Below are 21133 nucleotides of genomic sequence, written 5' to 3'. Positions count from 1 at the left end.
TTCGTAAATTCTGCGTAACTACCAGCTGGTTTCAATCTAGTGATTTACTAGATCAGGTCGCCGTTTAAGGTCAGACATGGCAACTGTATTCTGATTAATATCATCATCAACTTAAACCACCAATGGGAATTATAAAAGGCTTAATTTGTGCACAAACTATACCCACTGTACAGTAAAGTTAACTTTAATCGTCTTAAATGTTGTGCTATTGGCTAAACCCTGCTAGAATATATTGATTTTCTCTGTGAGGAAAGTCACCAATGTGCCGTTTATCCTGCTGTTGTGAGGACCACTTTGAGTTCTAGGCCTTTTGCAGAAGAGAGGACTTATGTGCGGTCCTCCTCTTCAGCAGGTTAAGAGTTGGTTTTAGATTTGGGGTTAGAATTAACTTTGGGTTAAGGGTATGGGCCTGTAGTTGTGTTGGTTGTGGTCAGGGTTTAGGAATGCATTATGTCAGTGAGGGTCCCCACAAGCACAGTAGCACAAGTGTGTGTGTGTGTGTGTGTGTGTGTGTGTGGGAGTGATCATAACAAAGCTGGCTGGTCTGATTACATAACAGCTTGCTAATACTGTGGCACCAGAGAGTTGACTGTAGATCCTGAATGAGTGATTCCCATGTATTACCTCTTATGTGCTCTAATCTGTCAACCAGAGTTAAATAACCAACCGTCAATATTTTCACACTTCTCAACAGGTCTACGCCGTCTGCCCAGGGGATTCAATCCACTCAGTGTGAGAGTCTCTTGTGGGACCTCCACCCACAGCATTCTGGCCCTCGCCAGCGACTGTCAGCCGGGGGGGGGGGGGGGCATCCCGTCTTAAAACACAGACCCCATCTTGTTCACCATGCTTTGTTGGTGAGATACTTTGCTGTGTCTCCACAAACCAATGTTCCCTAAACTGTTTTCTAGAGCACAACGTTCGACATAGATCTTGCCTTTCATTTTGCTCTCAAGGGAACTTCTCTGATACATCCCGCTCTCATATGAAGAATTCATGCAAATATCTGCGCCACAGAGAAAGGACAATACTCCAGTGTTGAGTATTTGACTGCACTCTCCTTTGCAGGTGAAATCTTGAGATTTATTTGGACAAACACACCGCACTTGACATTACATCAGCCACCACATTGAGTCATTCATTCATTCGGTCAGCAGTAAGTGGTCAAACCGTAAAAGAGGTGAAAGCTTGCAGTTTACCCGTATTGTGTTTTCCGCAGCACCATAACGACAGCAGCGGGTACGGGTCAGACGAGCAGCTGTGAGATTACGAGGTGAGGGGAGAAACAGACTGTCTGCTGGCACATACACACACGCAAACGCAAAGCTGCAACTGGCTTGAGTCGCAGCTTGTTTAATAACACCTCGGTGCGTTTCACACATTTAGCTGACACTCGATATCCACTGCGAGTTACGCTGATTACAGTAAACAGCGCAAACTAGCTTTAAATACCTATACGGCCAAAACTGTATGCAAACAATAGTAAGCGGTGCAAGGACGGGGTCAAAGCCTCAGGGACGCAGGCGCACGGGCTGCTGGGTTCCTTCCATGTGCATCCAGTTAAACAAATAAAAGTGTTGAACAGATACAGCAAAAGCAGGGCATGTACGGTGCTTTCATTCCGAAGAGCAACAAGAAATACAATCGCAATAAAACAATCCACAAATACTCGCTTTGCTTTCATCCCTATGAAATCAATGTGAGGACATCCTGCTGGAGGAAAAACTGTCTTAGCAGACATTTATTTTGGGACGAGATCAGGAAAAGCTACCCGACACCCTGTGTTTACAGCCGCAATCCGCTACTTTCTGCACGCTCAAGCGTCAAGTATTTGTATCATAATTTTACTAACAACGGCTGTTACTTATTACGGCATTAGCAATCACAATATTTCATGAAAAAGGAATGAGCAGGAAGAAAGAAACACGTTTTCATGGAAAAATAGGAGCAACTTTGAAAAAGTCTACCGACTGCTTATAATAAGACATTTTAAACTCAAAATGAAACCTCTGAAGCTTCTTTTTATTACACCATAGGCATCTAAAACTGTCTAGAGTGTATCCAGGAGAGGTAAAGAAGAAACTGATGCTGCCCATCCATAGCACCCAGTAAAAAAACTCAAGCACGCTTCTATATAACACGCACGGTGACGGTGCTATAGCAGAACGGCGGGTGAGAAGGGTTAGGGGGTGAGGCTCGGTGCAGAGTGAAAGCAAACAGGAGCGAGGGCAAGCACGAAAAGGAGATAGAAATGAAAATCCCATCGTTCAAACACAATTTCAAAGCTCTGTGTGCTCTAGCCAAGAGCCATGGGCATACAAAGAGGACTTTGTCCCAGAAGCAGAGGCTCACGGGATAGGGGATGGAGGAAGAATGCCCGCTGCCCGGCAGAAAGCTTCGTGCGACTGCCACTAAAGGCCTGTTTAGTCCCACTCTTGACATGCATCCTACACAAATACCTTCCATCCCCTCTGACCCTTTCTGGAAAAACTCAGCACATCATAAGGGACAACATGGGGTCTAATAGCACGCTCATTGTGACTGTACATGCAACGATGACGCAACTCAGCGTCACTCATTCAACGCAGAAGAGGATCACTGAGAGAGTACAGGAAAGGTTCTCCATGCCACAAAGTCCGACGCTCAGTATGCAGGGCGGCTAGCGCAGAGAGGCAGCGGCCAGGGATCGGGGCTGAATGCAGAGCAACACCCAGAGGGCGATTCATTGAACGCTTGTTGATACTCAGCTCTGGTATTTTGTTGCGATAGCTAAGGTGGGCAGGTTCCGACTGCTGGGGGGCACACAACCTGAAATGAAATGACCTCCGTGCTGTCTGCAGGTAAACAGCCCAAAGCAACTCATCACAGACAGAATCACACGTAAACTTGACCCGAGTTTGTCTACAAAAGGGCTTAATGCACCATTCAGCATCATCACCAGACGTTTGTGAATCATTTGATCCTCTGGCCGTAAAGAAACCCCATCACAGTCCGAATTCACCTCCCAACTTCTTTTCACCTCTCGTGTTAGGACTTTACACAAGATGGTGCATCTTTGCACCACAGCAGAGGCTCCACTTCTCATCGAATGTACAGAAAGCAAGTCTGCAAATATCAGGCTGGTCTCATCCAACATACCTGATAAAAAAAAGAACGCACCGTAATTCGTAAGACTGTATTCATGTAACGGGCGGAAATTGACACGTGTTGCTGGAGTTTTGCAGGAAAACGCCTGAAAAATTTGGAGTCACTTTCCGTAAGATATATAAATCGTTTGAGGATACGTTGGCAAAAATATACAACCGTAGCAGCTACTGTCGTGGCCACGAGTGGTGAATACAGCGTAACGGCACACTGGATTTCTTAAGATTGAAATAAGTCACTCAGTTTAAGATGCAAGTTGTACATCTATCAGCCATTATGTAATAATGTTGTTGGGACGTTGTTGATCTAAGAGTCGATCAATGAATATTAACTCATCATGACAATAAGCTCCGTCCACACAGTCAAAGTCAAACAAAACAATGGCCTTTCAAAGGTTCCAGCAGTTCACCCAATCAATATCCACAGACCTTTTCTACTGATACAATTTATTCCTCGTCTTCATACGTCTTCGGATTGTACTTTCATTTCTGAGAGAAGACGGTATCTTTCCAGCGATGCAAAAACATCAAATTGGAGACAAACGAAACACATGGCAGCAGTCAGAGCTTGCTCTGTCGGACTTTTGGGGAAATTAAACCCATTTGTATAAGAACCAAGTTTCTAAGTAATCTCTGTAATCCAATTTGAGAGATCCTTTGATCCCACTTCATAGGGAGGGAGGGGGGGACGCTTCGCAATAAGAAAAGTCACAGTCACAGATGTTTTATAATATGTATGTATGTATGCATGCATGCATGCATGCATGCATGCATGCATGCATGTATGTATGTATGTATGTATGTATGTATGAAGAGAGGGGCAGTGGGAGCGAGAGGGACTGTGAATCGGGCTCATGCTAACGTTGTGAAGGCGCACCGACTGTCTGTTTACCGTCTCACTGCGCACTTCAATAATTCCATGACGACTTTTGACAAAACATCAACAGCATGTACCAGCAGCTCTAATCTAACCAGCAGAGCGCCACCGTGTTGACTGTTAACAAAACGTCAACGCTCACATTCTCCTGCCAACATAGTGGCATTTTCCGTAAATTACCAATGACGCTGTCAACAAACCCAGGTGTGTAGGGTTTCACGTCTCCTCATCTGACTTCACAGAGTCCCCTTTGACACATGTGTATACTGTATACACACACACACACACACACACACACACACACACACACACACACACACACACACACACACACACACACACACACACACCGATTGTTCTTCATGTCTTCCCATACATCACTCGAGTCTCCGTTTTGCACGTTTCTTCAACTATGGGGAATTAAATATAGATATTTGCCAGATGATCTGTTGTAGGGTTAGCGATAGGGTTAGACGTTGGAGAGGACAAATATGGACTTGCCGGTTATCGTCTTTAATCTGTTACGAGAAGGAAAAACAAACAACTACCGGCTGCAAGGAACCGAGCATGAACACATATAGACACCGACGCATGCACACGCACAAAGACAGGCACACTTGTGTTTGCAACCAAGGACAAAAGCACAGGATGGCATGCACTTACTCGCCGCACGCAAGAGACTCTTATCAGCACGAGTGCAACTACATCCGAGAAGCCATTACTTCCAATGAAAAGCCACTCTGCTCTGTCGAAACAGACTGGTCACTCAGCAGGACATGCGTGGCTATTTCTGGCCACAACGTGGACTCAGCAACTTCTTTTGGGGTCACGGGGGAGTTACAGGGTCTGGTTTTATTTCTGGAAAAGAGAGCAGCCTTCAGCACAGACAGACAGGAGCCCTAATCCGCCCTGACATGGAGTCCATCAGAACTTACTGAGAGGTTTGAGGATGCTGTTGCTGGCCTCATCGTTGTTTTCTGTGTCCGACTTGTCAGAGGTGTTCTCCGTCAACCTGTCCTTTCTGTCCTTGTGGCCGGCTTTCCGACGGTGGCGGCGGCGCCGCCGATAGCTCTTGGGCACGTGCACGCCGATGTAGACGGTGTGGTGGCCTGCAAAAAAAGGAAAAAAGAACGGATGAACATCGTGAAACATTCTGACTAATTCAGATCGCTACGCTGCTAATTATGCACCTGAACAGATGCCTTCCGGAAACAATCACACAATCAAAATCCTCATCAGGAAATGCAAAATTAGAACATTTAGAAAATCACATTGTGACTTCTGCAGTGCTGGCGACCAATGTAGTCCAACACAGCAATCTTGTAAAAAAATCATATTATGTACGTTGACCAGACATCGCAGATTGTCCAGGATTGTCACGGTTTTCACTCGCGACACACAGACAAATCAATAAGTCTACGACACCAATGCAATCTTTGTGTTTACTCGTGTTGTTATACCGTTTTTAAATGAACTCCTGTTTTGGTGGATTTTGGGAGACGAAACATACTTTTTGTGTCTGCTGAGGAGCTGTCCATGGTGTTGAAAGGTGCTCTCGGTAGATGTGCTCGCTGGAATAATTGTCCCTCATCTTAATGAAAACGCGCATAGTGCCGACATAAACGCATACATGTGCGCGTGCATGAACGCGCGGTTCACTGAAGAGTCCTGGTTTGTTTTGAAAATGTGGTCACCCTATAATAATATTCACTTCATGTATGCAACCGTTTTAAAAGAGGTGTTGATTCAACATTTTGTTCATGTTGGAGGCTGTAGTTTGTGGTGCTGTTGAAGTTGAATTCAAAACTTAGACCACATTTCTCAAGTTTCTCCATTCTAAGCAGGGGAAGGCTATAAAAAGCATCCTTTCGGGGGAAAACATCAAAAGTCTTCCTGAAACAAAAGGCTCAATGTGATCAGTGTCAAACGTCGGGCAGCGCTGAGCCAAGCACAGCACATGACCCAACCAGGAAGTGACTGAACCCCTCAACACAGCAAACAATGATCTCTCTTCAAGCACAACAGCGCTCATTATTCTCTCGTACCACAACGCCTCGTTTTTCTTTCTTTTTTGGGGTTCATCTAAATTCACCGACACCGACGTATACCGAGCTAATGCTGAGCATCAGAGGGAGGAGTCTCACCTGAAGACGAAGGGACACTGTAAATCAGAGGCTTTTCTGACTCTGGTCGTTTGTGTCACAGAGTGAGATTAAACCAAACCACTGAACACATATCAGCCTTTGGAAAGCAGACATCAGCTTGTAACATTGTTGTTGATGTGACTGAACGTTCTCACAAAACCACAAAGAAACACTTTGAAAACACGCAAGTCGCTTAAAAACATGTTAAAATACATTTACGTTGCAAATAAGTTAAAGACGGATACAAACTGCATCCTTATCTATGTTCTCGACTGAGAAGTGGCTGCAACCTCTGATCATGGAGATAATTTACCAGCATTTATTCAGTTTTCAGACCTCATCTTGGTGTGAGCTACAGAGTCCCTTTAAACTCGATTATCTCATGAGCATGCAAGGTTATACAACTGGATTAAGGGTCATTTGAGCACTAAATGCACTTGTCCTGAAACTGACTGACAATTTTATTGTTTATTTATATGGTTTTTAACTTTTAACCTTTTTGTTTTTTAAGTAAATTTGGGTATTTGTGCGCCATCTTGACCAGGACCCCTTTGGAAATGAGATGTAAAACCTTAATGGGATTATCCTAGCGAAATAAAAGGTTAAATATAAAATACATAAAAGTATAAACACGTATTCAGCAATTATTTTCTACTGTTTTGGTAACTCCCAGGCCCGCATCACCCGCACCAGAGCTGCTACCCACAGTAGACTTGTGGTTCAACAAAGACGGTGCCGGTCCCATGTTTATGGGGATAACAGTAGGAAGGGAATAAACAATAGTCGAGTCAAGGAGCTGGAAAGGGAGATTTGCAGACCGCCAGAGTCGCTTGTGTAACGACTTCCTCTTCCTCTTCTTCTTCTTCTTTTTGCGTGGAAGAAGAAGGTCTTTTGGAGCGGCCTGTGAGCGCACACTGAATGAAATAAAATCCTTGTGTTTTTACTGGGAGGTTTGTTTAGCTCACTAGATTTTTGAGGAGAGGCAACGCCACCGCCAGTTTCCCCAGTAACCGCGCCGCTGGGACCTGCCCAGACCAGTAGGGAAGGATGGCAACACGCCACGCAGCACTGACAGCATGCTAATGGGAAACAGCTTTAAAAGAATATATATACTGTTGGATTAGTGGGGGTAGAGATGTCGACAGAATGAATTATTACTCGTCCTCAGCTATAGCAGGCAATACCTTGAATATTTGAATTGCATCACCGGAATACAAACATTTAACCTCAGGTCACACAAGATGAGTCTGTCTATCTTGAGCTGTGACGCCGTCTGACGCAGAGTTCAGATACCATGTTTAGCTTGAGTGAAAACAAAGACTCATCAGTGTCAGACAAAGATAATCAAGGCCACTGGGCCAAAAAGCTCCTCTTCCAGACTTGTACAATGTAAGAAATGTCAAGCCGCCTCATCTCTTCTTGTTCTTTTTTTATATCAGCCTTTGAGGCGGGCTGCCGGCTCTGAGCGAGCTCAGCGGGGAGGAGGCCGAGCTCAGCGGAGACTCCAAGAAGGAGATTTAACCGGCAGACGAGGACACGCACAGGCACAGCTGAGACGCCGGTTACGCACAGGAAGTTGGCAGAGATTGAAGCAGGGGTCAGGCTGAGGCGACACCTGACAAAATGTTGACCTCCGGCATGAGCGACACTGCTGTGCAAGTTCCAATGTTGACTCTGTATTTCATCTTCTTCACAACCAAGTTACTTAAAAGGATCATTCCGGTGGTTTTGCACGCTTCAGCCCATTTACTACAAATAGAGTGAACAAACCATGCCACTGTGTTGACAACCCTTCGTTACAGCCATTGTCTTACATTCAATTTTATACAGCGCAAAAAGTAATTAGCAGGCTTTTCAAGCTGGCGTAAAATGTGCAACGCATCACATAAACGCTGCATTCATTTTGAATTGTTTTAAGTTGCATTACCGCTGTGTGGGAGGGCTGCACAATAAATTGTTTTCTAATCTTTATGTCAACTTGTGCGACAAACACATCGATATTTTTTGAGTTATTAAAAAGAGCAGAATGCCAAACACGTTTATTGGCATCTCTCTCAGTGTTCTTACAAATAAAAAGACTTCGTTTATTTATCGTTAATCGCGATATTTGACTCGCTAGTCGCATATTATCCTCGGATCACGTAGCGCTACAGAATATTAATAGTTTGATTTGAAAACTTCATGCACTGATAATGTAACTTTAAAAAATGCAGACTTCCTGTTCACTGTGATGGATTATAAAAATGTATGGAAACCATGTTTTGCATGTAATGATAAACAAAACATTTTTAAAAATACATATGAAACTTTAAACCATGCATTGGAAATATTTGGCAAAAAATGTAAAATAAAATCCACGATCTGTAGGAAAGGAGCTCGAGTTTGCAGAAGTACTGATTCTAAGTAATTTAGAGGAAATTAAACTGGGTTTTTGTTCTCATTTGTTTCTGGGTTTTGGCCAAAACAAAAGACCAACAAAGGGCTGCTTATGGAGCCACTTTGAGTACTTCCGCCAAAGAACCAAAACAAACCATGAAGATCTTGGATGTTAAAACTGGCTCCAGCACAGACGCTTTAATCTGCTGGACGAGAACCAAGAAACCCGTGATGTCGGGTGCAGGCTCGGGTCGTCACCGCGTAATGCTACCCGTGCTCCTTGGCAACAACAGGCATCATGGGCAGCGAGGAGAGTAATTAAAGAAACGCAGCGTAAAATAAACAGGCTGCAAGAAAGAAACTACGATGAATGTTAAGAAGAGCTGGGTTCTCTCTACAACACCGGGATAGAACATTTTAAAATGCGAACCCAACGACAAACAAAGACTTATTGCCTCATTTCATTGTGTTATTTATAAAAGGAGAACACTGCCCCACAAACTAGATTTATTTTCATTTGTCAAATAAAAATCTGCAGTTCTATGATGAGAAATTCAAATGTTTGCAGTTATTTCTTATTTCATTCATTTTAATTTATAAACATGCCAATTTTATACAAAATCAATATTTACTATATTAGTTTTACTCCTTACAGATCATCAGCAGGCAGACATTGAAGGTTTTTCAGGAGATTAGTGAGGTAAACACAGGGCGACATGCTCCGTGTTCTACAGCTCTCTGGTGCCAGCTCGCTAACCAGGCGAGTGTCACTCTGTACGTGCAGGAAGTGTGACGTTCGGCAGACTCTGAAAGGCTGAACGAGCTCCTTCCCGTTTCTCTCAGGAAGCAAACATCAATCCAGAGGAACAGAGTTCTTTTAAGAATAAAAACTTCAAAAAAAGAAAAGGCTTTTAGACTTTAGTGCATAGTTTGACTCTCAGATGGAGACTCAGTGATGTCTGACGAACTTCAGGAACTTTTCTGACGTTTTACAAACTGAAGGAAATATTTGACGAAGAAGTAAAGCCTCGGAAAAGATATCGATAAAGACACCATGTTTCTATTGTGGTCTACATCACATGGAAGACAAATAAGACTTTATTTTTCATCACATGCAGCGATATTTAAGTGTCACAGGAACCGGTAAACTTACCCTCCACCTCCTCCTCGTCGCAGATGTGCTTGAGTAAGGACGCCCCGCGGTCCAGCACCGCCTCGTCCTCCATCCTGTAGTAGTAAAAGAGGAAGAAAGACTGCTCACACTTCTCCTCCAGAGACAACGTGGAGCCATAGCGCCTCGGCTCGTTCACCTGCAGTAAGTTTGTACTGGGGCTCAGTGTGGTGCTGCTGGTGGCGCTCATCTCCACCCATTAAAGACTCATTGACGGCTATTGCGACAGCGCCTTCAGATCTGCGTTTCAGCGAGTGAACCACCCTCAAGTGAGCGAATGTGTGTCGTCCTTGAGGAGGGTAAAGTCTTTAGGTACGGTGGAACGGATTTAATCTGGCGGAAGGGGGCGAGGGAGAGGGCAGGAAGTCGCTGCTAATTGAGTGACTGGTGCTGGTCATGCTAAAAAAAAAAACAGCCAAAAAAAGTTGCAGACTTGAACCCATGGAGGTCTGGAGCCGTCTCTGCCCTCACTTCCCCCGTTAGAACCTGAATCAAGGCGATGTGTATTGTATTGCTGGTCGGGGGTCTGTCAAAGCATCAGTCAGTGTTGTGTCTAATCAGACCCACGCCCACTACAAAGCCTCTCCAGCTGGTCGGTAACCCCCCTCCACCTAAGAAACAAGTGGGGCATCACGTGTCTGTCTACTCATCCGCCCTTACAGGATTACACCGGCTTTACTTAAATGACAACACTCGCAGAAGCCCACAACAGGCCGGCGTGTCGGAGCCTCCGCTGCTCTCCGAGACGACTCGGCGCCTCAAACGAACCGTTTCCCAACGAACGGCGACAGCACAGCGGATCGAAAAGTGTTTATTTCAGGCTGGTCGCCGTGGCCGACAGGAAGTTCTGTTTGTTTGTTTGTTTGTTTGTGCGGTGGGCGCAATACAGTATAAACTCTCAGGCAGCTCCCAATCGTTTTAGTCTTTCACACAAACAGCTAATTTACATGCATTTGCATACAACATTTGCATGTAATCGCGTACACACGCAAATGCCCCATCGCAAGAAATACTGGAGATACTTAAGGCCCAGCTTTATCCTATTGGGATCACAGACAAATTGGTTTGTTTTGTTAAATAATCACATTTCTTTTGTTGTTTTGTTACAGATTAGTGGGTTCATAACAATCCTTAAATATATCCAATTATTTTATAAAATCAACAGTTATATTGAGTAGGAACTGGCCACAGAAAACAAGAGCTTGCTTGACAACAATATTATTAATGATTTCTATTAATAGATAGAGAGAAGTAGGAGAAGGTGTTAAGTGTTGATTGGAGAGGTTTTTGCCCAATCGTTGATCAATAACGATAATGTTTTGCTTTATGAAGCCAAAATGTAATTACTGTGTCCGGTAATCCCTTGAATTAAGAAGACATACATTTGGTGTCATAATATCTTTAATACTTTCAGTAATGTTCTCCAACTTAGTTAATTCTAGGTTAAAAAAGAACTGGACGGCGTTTTTTTTGACCAGCCAACCTGTGGCCTAATGTGTGGACAGACAACTCTCCAATCTACACCTGTGAAGTGGAAGAATAACACTGGAACTCTTCCTGTGTTTCGTTGTAAGAGCTGTCATTGTAAAAGCAATTATTCTGGAAATACAGCTGCTCAAGTTCTTCTGTAATTTCCAGAACACACCGACACCAGTACGTTTTTACAACTGAACTTATTACCCATTTTATAGTCTTCGATAAAAAGGATAAAAAAGGGTAACTTATATTAAAATGCCACCTTTAGATCCTGGAGAAAGTTTTGGTTCCAACTGAAACATTCATTTTTAACCTAAAACTCAAACACAGCAGCCGATTGATCCCTCGAAAGCATCTCAACAAGAAAGCAACTCGTCCAGCTTTAACTTTGACGTGTAACTCTGTCCGCTCTGGTTCAACGTGTGAAGCCTTTTGAAGCAGCACCTTGATTCAGCCGCTGTTTGAAGCTCTTCTTTTTTTTAAATCTCTGGACTTCACCAGCTGTCCTTCCTCCATTGCCACCTATGGAACAATCAGGGGCATAACAGGCCAAACTGCTCTGCCTAAGCCGACCGCCCTCGCACGTCTGCACCAACTTTGTGTGATGTGATTGTTGCATGGGAACTATCGGTGATGGGATGTGCATTCCAGGAGTTATTTTGTGATATAAAAACAGATTGTTCCCTTTTGTCATTTTTGTTGTCCGTTTTTTTTACCCCCGTGTCTGGTTTTTGACGTTCTGATATTCCACCAATGTGATGAAACTTCAACTTTAAATATTGTTTTATAAATCAACGAAGAGAATATCAGTTTGGGATCCAACAAACTCTTCACAGAATTTTGAATTGCGTAACGAAAAATAAGATCCCACAAGTGAATGCGTGATTGATTATTCTACCTCGTGTTTTAATAATGCCTGCATGCAGTGGCTTTAACACAAATGCGTCAGGTTAAGATATAAGACTACAAACACGGACGATGCAGCATCAACAGGCTGTCAAACCGCCTCAATGCAGAGTACTTCTCCTTATATTCAACAACCTCTTACAAGTCACACGAAACAATATCACTTCTACAATCGACATCCCTTTTAGCAGCACAAAACATGTCCTTGTTTAACAGGAAAATAGAACAAAGAACAGAGAGGGACCACGGGATGCAAACGACACTACCAGCACCTGCGTGTTCAGGACTGTAAACGTATTTCAAGATGGATCTAATCCTCTAATCAGTATTTTAATGCCATGTGCATATTAATTATCAATCGCTAAACCTTCAAACAACAAGCTGTTACTTTGCACTCTTGATTCTATTTAAGCTGCTATCTGTGTTCCACTTCACAGATAACATATCAGTCTTCCTGTCCTTGCAAGGGCCGACAGTAATCTGCATGTAGCCTACAGTCACCATCTGTTTGGAGAGGTGAGCGTGTTCTCCAGTCTGCAACCGTGTGTCCAAAGCACGGAAAACCTCAAACCGCCTGAAGGCATCCCGACTGTGTTGTTATGGTATACAGTAGCTACTGTAGTCCTTGCGTGGGATGTGAATAAATGGGTCCGGGTCATGTATCCGGTATCCGGTACTCCAATCAGGTTTGTAAAGTCGAAGCCCCTCCTGCACCGATGGCAGAATGTCATCGGATATCAGATTTCCCTGAACTTCAAAGGCTTTCTCCGCACTATAAAAGGATGCGTACAGTTTTTGTTCGACGATAGCCACGCTGGGCTTTCGTCTGGCAGCAGTCTTCACTGTGCATGAGGAAGAAATTCAGAGCTTTGTTTCTTGGTAATTGTCACAAAGACCAAACCAAAAGGTCCCACTGAATACTTTTAAACGATTGAGGGTCACATGGGGAACTAAAAGCAGGGTTCAGCTGGGACTGAACATCCTGGTATTGTGGGAGCCAATATCATCGTGACAGATGTCAAACTGACTTTTTTTTGTCCAACACAAATGCAATTATGGCTCATTTTTTCCTGAATTTGAAAATCTGCAGTTTACACCCTGTTGGATCTATTTGCAGCGCTTTACTTTTGGACATCAGCCTTAAAAGATTTACAGGTTTTTCAACACGAGCCTGAAAAATGAGTCGAGACTAGAACCAGATGACTGAATGAATTAAAACTCTTGCAGGCGAGTTTGTATCAGTGGAAGAAAAATGTTTTGGTGTTGACTTTCTGACAGCAAGCAGAGAAAAAAAAAAACACAGATAGTCCCAATTTTGCAGTGTCACCTTGGCCACTGATTGCCCCCAATGCTAACAGATCTAACGACCAGTTTGGTAGCAGTCCTCTTTTAAAACATAGATGAACCAATGAAGACGGTTCAATCATGAAGCTGTGATTGTGCAGCATAAGAGGAACGAAAGGTGGTGTGTTTGGGGCCCCTCTGGTCTTCACGCGATCTTCTCTGAGGCACTCGTTCCTCCAGGGCTAAGATCCCTGCTTAAACGTTAACATGGTCAGACTTTAAACGACCTGTAAGGAGCTTGTTACCGTCCAGCCCGGTGTAGTTTGAATATACAGAGGGCGGTTCCTCGGGCAAGTAGATGATTTCAATTTTATTCCAACTCGAAATACACCCGGCTACAGCCCACACTGTGTGAAAGCGGTATTTGAAAACGTAAATGTCACCTTGTTGTCACCGTTCAGCCTCATTACCTAACCACTTGTTCCTGGAGTGCACCTGACGTCTAAGCGATTATTACTTCTTATGTTAGGCACCGGTAGCCGTCTGCAGGCTCGCCTACACACGGGTGTGCTTAATTCAATTCATTTCAAAGGTCAAGTAGCTCTGCGTAGAGTGAGAATCACTCCTGTAAGAAGCTCGTTGGAGTCACTTACTTCTTGCCGCTGCTCATCTCTTCAGGTTGCATGTGATAAATGTCCTTAGTGAATGTGCTGAGCAGAGCGGATCACCCTGCTGATGCTCGACCTGGTAAAAGGAAAACAACAATAGCAGCAATGAAGAATAATTAAGGATATTGTCACAGTTAGACTTATTATGGGTCTGCTGTAAGGTCCAAAAACAAATGATTTAAAAACACAATGCAGCTCAATGTTATCACAGGAGATCACTTTGAAAAGGAGAAATACAACAAGTGTAACAATTGTAATAACAATGTTAATCCTGCGATCACTTTACTGAACAGCAGACTTCATAACCTGATGCAGTGGCTTTGGCAGCCAATAGTAAACGGCACCATCATAAATCACACTAACTGGCCCAACGAGCCGCAAAACACACTCGCGCTGCACATTTACGCACGAGCCACCCTTCAATCGATGACAAATAGCTCCAATACAACTTTAGAGCAGCACTCGAAAAGCTGCTTCTTTTCTTTTTTAAGTGACACAAAGCGCGATAGAAAGAGGCTGAAGTCCTGAAGGAACCGGTGGCACGCTGCAGGGAGGTGAACCGGAATAATATTCCGGTGATTTATGCCCGAGACGCCTCTTGACACACGCGCACACTCACACACGAGGGCCTGGTGGAAGAAATGCACTTCCGAGGTGGCGCAAGAGCGAAGGACTCACCGCTGTAGGTCCTGTGTGTCTGGCCCCGGTTGTGTCACCGGCCGCGGTGTGCACGTGAAGGTGAAGAAGTCTACTTCCACAGCTCTCGGGGAAGTTTGAATGAGGCGTCGCGCGGCGACTGCGCTCAGCATGCTGCCGCCTCCATCTGCTGGACCGTCCTTCTGTCAACGCCACTCCTCCGGTGGGAGGTCAAACCGCTCCACCGCTGCACCGTCATCACTTTATCAGCCCCCACCACCACCACCAACCCACCGCCGCCACCCATTGTTGAACCAAGTCATTGTTCAACGAAGTCACCAATCTGTGGACGTTATTCAAAACATAAACAATAACTTCGTTTTTGTAATTTTGTGAAGATAAAATAAAGAATGAAAAAAACATCAGGCTGATAAAATAAGCATACAACACACATACAACAATAATTAAGACAAAAGACACATTCTTGTTGATGTATTTGTTGTGTGAAAACTTCTGGCTTTTGTATATTTTGTCCATAAAGATATCATCGTTCCTCGGGGATATATTCATCCAGCATCTCTCTACAATGTTCTGCAGGATTATTGCAGTGTCTTTTTTACGAAACACTTGCTGGGATTGTTTCTTCATTTATTTTATTTGTGAATTATGTAATCTATAGCGCCATCTGTTGGAGGTAACGTGGAAAGATTAGCTTGTCATTACAGTCATACCACACACAACAGTGTATGTTATATTAAATGTAACAGGTGAAACAGAAATCAGCTGAAAATAAGTGACTTAAAAGAATCCCTCAGAAAAGCTGGCATGATTTAAACATACAAAATAAAAGACAAATGGTTTTAATCTTGTGTGCACTGTCCACTTTGCTGCTGTGATCCTGTGAATTCCCCCACTGGGGAACGAATAACGGATTATCTTATCTTATGTATCATCGTCTCGCTTTCTTAAACCCACCATCAGATCACACAGACTTCAAGGATGATCTATTTTGTAAAAATACAACTCAAAGATCTATTGAGAGAAGATGTTTACATCACACATTCAAGTGCTGCACCCTCTTTGCTTTGTGTTTGTATTAAGTTTCCATCCATCACACATTTTGGGATGAAACACTCAAAACTTCAGCTTTAGCTGCCAAGTCTTCCAGGAAATAAGAAAGCCATGTTTTTAGCTCAGCCCCTTTGAGATCATCACTCCACAACAGGTTCAAAGTGGTTTTGAAAAGACTCATTAACTCTTTCAGGTGAAGTTAACCTTTACTGAAAAACAGGAAAATACACCAGATGACAGTTTTCAAGACATAAACCTGTCACATAAAAATAAAAAAGACCAGCTCAAGGTTTTGACCAAACACAATGTAAATGTTTTTGTAATTGTTATTATTTTCTGCACCTATCACTTTTAATTATTTAAGAAAACTTTTAAAATATACCTGTTACTCTCCACAAGCACTGCTCGCTATGTAAGTAGCTTGTGTTATTAATAAAATATCATTAGTCCCGTCTGTATTGTAAATGATGGTGAGCATACTTCAGTTAATATACTGACCATTAAAGGGCAAACTGCAGTTATGTTAGCAATAATTATGCTTTCTCGACCCCCATGAATAACCGCGGTGGAAGAAAATAGCGTGAGCTACTTGTGCCAGTTTTTACAGTGAAGTAACACGTTTAGAATCAAAGTTAGACTCATATTATTCACAATTTATTTCTGTAAAACCAAACTTCCGTGACGGTTTTAACGATTAACGCATGTAATAATGTGAAGACATTGGTTGCTGTGTAACATTTTATTCTAACACCGAAACTGAGCACATGTTTGTCACACTTAGACTGGATTATATTCAGTACACTAGAGAGTAACAAGTTTAAACATTTCTTGCTTGGGATGTTTAATGTTTATGGCGCCATTGGACGCGTGCCGATACCTGAAAACTAGGGTCTGTTGCCAAAACACAGCCTGCCGTCATGTGGTTTTATTGTCTGTCTGCACCTTCTAACCTGAATTTGATACTGTTTTGATATCTGTAAATCATCTAAAATAAATATCTTTGTAAATAAGTTTAAAAGTCCTGTGTATCAAACGTATGTGTTTTAAAACAACTTCCATATGTCTGATGGGAAATTCACGAAAAGATATTTTATTAGATTATTTCACACAGATACTGTGATGAAGCCTTTATTTTCAATTCATCAGTTTTATCTTTTTATATTTGCATTCAAAGACGTCACAGATGCATCGTGAGTATTGGGATATTTGGATAAATTGTTCCAATTTTGTGGCATGTCGGGTTTCACTGCTGCAACGGTATTTTTTGTGAGACCTCAAGATAAACAACACTTTGTGCCAGCTCATGCTTTGATGTGATTGTTCCAGGAAACGTAATTAAATTTAGGTGTTACATTTAAAATTCAGATTTATATTGCCTCCACACGGCTCTCAAATATAGTGGCGGCTAAGCCGGCGGCTAGCAGCTAACAGTGCTAACAGTGCAAAGAACAGAAACAGTGCGGAACAGTGTAACCTGGGGGGGAACCGGAGGGTGGGTTAGCGTGGCGTTATCAGCTGTCATTAGCAAACCAGTGAGGCTCTCGACATGGTTACGGCCAACAGCGCTAACAGTGCTAACAGCGCTAACAGTGCTAACAGCGGCAACAGTGCTGACAGAGTAAACAGTGTTTACCTGAGGGGGAACCGGAGGGTGGGCGCTACGCTTCTGGCATTATATGGCCCACCGCGTTAGATAGACATTACTCCACTTTTCAGTACGAATAGTGGTTTGCTGCTATATTAATGATCTGAATATCAGATGTAGAGAACCTACAGTACACTGCCCCCTGTAGATGAATAGATAATCAATAAACAACGAGAGTTATTGGAGATGAACTCAAATATGTTTATGTAATAAAACCAACATTGCAAACATATGATTTCTTTCTTACAGATGATTATGAAATTGAATATTCACGATGTAAAGCTATGAGGTAATGTATCACCTTTCGTGGTCTCATAAGCCATTCGGGCTGAGCATCTTTACACACTTGACAAGAATAATACAATTTATCATAAAGGCCATTTTCACACTTTTTGTCAGACAAGACCTCTTTTCTGACGAAAGCTAAAACTACACTTTTACCTGAACATCATGCCATTGTCAAAAGTAAAATATTGCTGTCATGTGCTTATACTTGAGTTGAAACTTGTTCTCAAAACATCGTTTTATGTTTTTATTCATAACACAAAATATTGTTAAGGCTAACATGTACGACATACCTGAGACGAGTTGGTGGGATTGTCCCTCATACTTGAGTGTATAATGCAAAACAGCTGCTGTTTTAAACATTCAACCCAAAGCATGTCAGCAGTTCCATGTTTTCCACCAGGTACGGCAAGTTTTATGAGTGGAAAAAAGGCTGCAATGTTGAGAGAGACAGCGCGACAGGAAAACACAACAGACCTGATACTCCTTCACTTCACAGTTCCCCGGCTTTCCTTCAAATTCGATTTCGAAACATGAAGTACTTGACTTGATTTCCCCTTCAAGCATGCGGATCTGAAAGGTATCTGCATTGGCTTGTTGGCCCTTTGTAGTTTGAAATGCATTCAATGTGACTATGCTGCTGTTTTGATCCCTCTTGTCTTTCCACAGGGTTGTATTGCCAGCTTGTGCCTTTGATGTAAAATTGTTCCAGGAAACGTAGTTCCACCTCAAACCTCTTCTCTGAAATTCCTCAGGCCACATCGTGACAATAAGAACGGGCAAAGTGGTGTACGATTTTATTATCAAGCAATTCAGCTGAATAGGTTCGATTCATTTTCACATTGGCAATAGTCTATTTAATAATTGTAGTGTTGTTATTATTTTTGCACAACATTTTTAAGAGGAGCAACTTCATTTTTTTCTTATTTTTTGGGTTAACTGTTTATATTATTTTACCATCAATTTAGTGTGACCTGCACAGATATTCGTGCCATCAAAAGTAAGGACAACGAGTAGTAAAAGACCATTTTACATGAAAACCAGGAATAAGTTTAACTGCTGACCTTTGTGACCTCTTTCGGACATGCTGGCCATCTTCTCCAGATTCAGACGAGATATGTTCTAATATTTGATTTTCTAGTTGGCTACAACACAAACGCTTCAACCTAAAAACAATATATTTGGGGTTTCAAGCAACAACTTTTGGAAGAACATTCTAGAGATTCTATGACGGATAACCAGCAATAAACCTTAACCGTAAACCAAACAGGAGGCCAGACGCCAGGCAAAGGAAATGGAGATGTATTACGCAGGAGCTGGGACATAAACATGAAAGACAGCACAAGTGCTGGACTAATGTCCATAGAAGGAGAACTGAAAACACAAAGAATTCCATGAAGAAAAGTACAGTGCGCCTCGAAAACCATCATGCAACTCGGTACAGTTTGACAGTGAACTATAAACAGGCCATGAAAGTATACTGTCCTGATCAGATATACACGAATACGTTGTTCAAATGAGAGAGAGAAAAAGTGGTGTTTTAATGTGAACTTTAGCTGTTGTGCAGATGTTCTCACACAGATGTGAGGTTACAGTGCAAGGCAAGGCAAGGCAAGTTTATTTGTGTAGCACATTTCAACAACAAGGTAATTCAAAGTGCTTCACATGAAACCATTAAAAGCATCAAAACATAAGGCAAAAGAAAAGGAGATTTAAAAACAATTAAAGAAACAGTGTAAGAAATAAAATGCAGTAGTAAAATGCAGAAATGCAGGAAATTGATTAATATATGAATTGAATGTGATTCGATTAAAGGCAGCAGCAAACAGAAAAGTCTTCAATCTTGATTTAAATGAGCTGAGGGTCTCAGCAGACCTGCAGCTTTCTGGGACTTTGTTCCAGATATGTGGAGCAGAAAAACTGAACGCTGCTTCTCCATCTTTAGTTCTGACTCTGGGAACAGAAAGTAGACCGGTCCCAGACGACCTGAGGGGTCGGGATGGTTCATAAGGTAGCAGCAGATCAGAGATGTATTTTGGTCCCAAACCATTCAGTGCTTTGTAAACCAACAGCAGGATTTTAAAGTCAATAAGTACAGTGTACAGTAAGTTATGTGGCAGAGGTCTGTGAGGAGAAACTGAGCCTCCTGCTGCGACCTCTACTGGCCTGGTGCCCTATTGGGCCAAAACTTATGTATATTTCAATTTATATGGGAACTTTTTTAGGCCATATGTTTTCGTACTAATATTTGTTTGATTCCTATTAATAACAACTTCTGCAAAAAGAAGCTCTGTTATTTTTATTTATCACATAATACAAATAAAAAGTCAGATACTTATGCTTTTGTGCTTACAGCTAAATTCTACCATATTGATGTTCAGCAGGAATCATGTTTACCATATTCACCTCTAGCGTGATTACCTGCTAATATTTGCCTCTCACATGTGCTCTTTGGATCTGTCAGATGTACTGCTCTTATTTATTGTCGTGAGGGGCTCGTTGCACAGGTTGAATACGGTCTCAAAAGAGTATGAAATTCAAGTCTTTATAAAGATATCTTCAAAAATAGATTTGTTTTGTTTCAAAGTACCTGCAAGGTGTTTTTTATATTGTGTGGTATGAAAGGAGGATGCTTGAGGTTCGTCTTACCGATGGCATTCCTCGCAATCTGTGGACCGACTAACGGAGTCGGTGTTGTAGTTGTTTTCATGTTACTGTTAATCTGTGACTAGAGCCAGATCTGAGCTGCTGGCTTCTGGCCCTTCAGGTGCACATTGCACCGAGAAAGAGCACGCAAAGAAGAGTGTAGCACTGAGCCACTAAGACACAGCGTGTAACATTGATTTACTGGGCTTTAATGAAAAGTCTGTCTGGTGTCGTGCTGGTTAACACTAGAGAAGGTGGAGACAGGTTTTTTTGCTTGCAGTGGAATTTGACAAAATCTTAGACGCCTTATTGATTTAAAACAACAACAAAAAGATACTCTCTCCATCAACAATCATTTCAAACGTTTGAAGGGGAAACTAAAATGCATGTCTTTGTATGTTATTTCAGATTGCTCTTAAATCTCACAGATGTCAGACTTGGCAGGTGTTGCTGGTCGGGTTAGAGGTATGAAGGCAGTGAAATGTCTACGGAGAAAGAAAGCACATCCATTTTACGTTAGTCCTGCATCTCCTTCTATGGGCCGTTTTGGGTATTACGTTTGTGACAGAGGAGAGTATGGAGAAATTATTCTTTATTATATATATATATATACATTCTATGGCAAAAAAAACCCGCTGACTTAGGCCTTTAAGCTGTTGTTTATAAGTAAGTATTGCGTGTTGATGAAAAATAACCTTCTTTTTATGTCTTTATTATATATCTCTCGGATATCTATCTATGTCTTATTTCTGATATCTTTGCTGTTGTAAATACACATTCATAAATATAAGCAGCCTAAAAGTAT

The 21133-nt window shown here is 42.3% G+C and overlaps 1 protein-coding gene across 4 annotated transcripts in view; it reads right to left on the bottom strand.

Annotated features, from left to right (window-relative positions):
• The window catches only part of LOC306778816 (electrogenic sodium bicarbonate cotransporter 1-like), a gene marked incomplete at its 5' end in the record, with an annotated part of 43661 nt that extends 28866 nt beyond the window's left edge, over positions 1 to 14795 (bottom strand). For 3 of the 4 annotated variants that reach the window (XM_079270511.1, XM_079270508.1, XM_079270509.1), the window contains 2 exons: positions 4956 to 5129; positions 9694 to 9901. In XM_079270511.1, the coding sequence (XP_079126637.1) occupies positions 4956 to 5129; positions 9694 to 9901 (382 nt within the window). Of the gene's footprint in view, positions 1 to 4955; positions 5130 to 9693; positions 9902 to 14030; positions 14122 to 14723 lie in introns of those variants that run through there. The other variant, XM_079270510.1, reaches the window with a different exon arrangement.
• Positions 14796 to 21133: the final 6338 nt, after the last annotated feature.

This window comes from Melanostigma gelatinosum, assembly GCF_949748355.1.
Source record: "Melanostigma gelatinosum genome assembly, chromosome: 6".
NCBI lineage: Eukaryota > Metazoa > Chordata > Actinopteri > Perciformes > Zoarcidae > Melanostigma > Melanostigma gelatinosum.
This window is presented reverse-complemented; position numbering and strand designations above follow the sequence as displayed.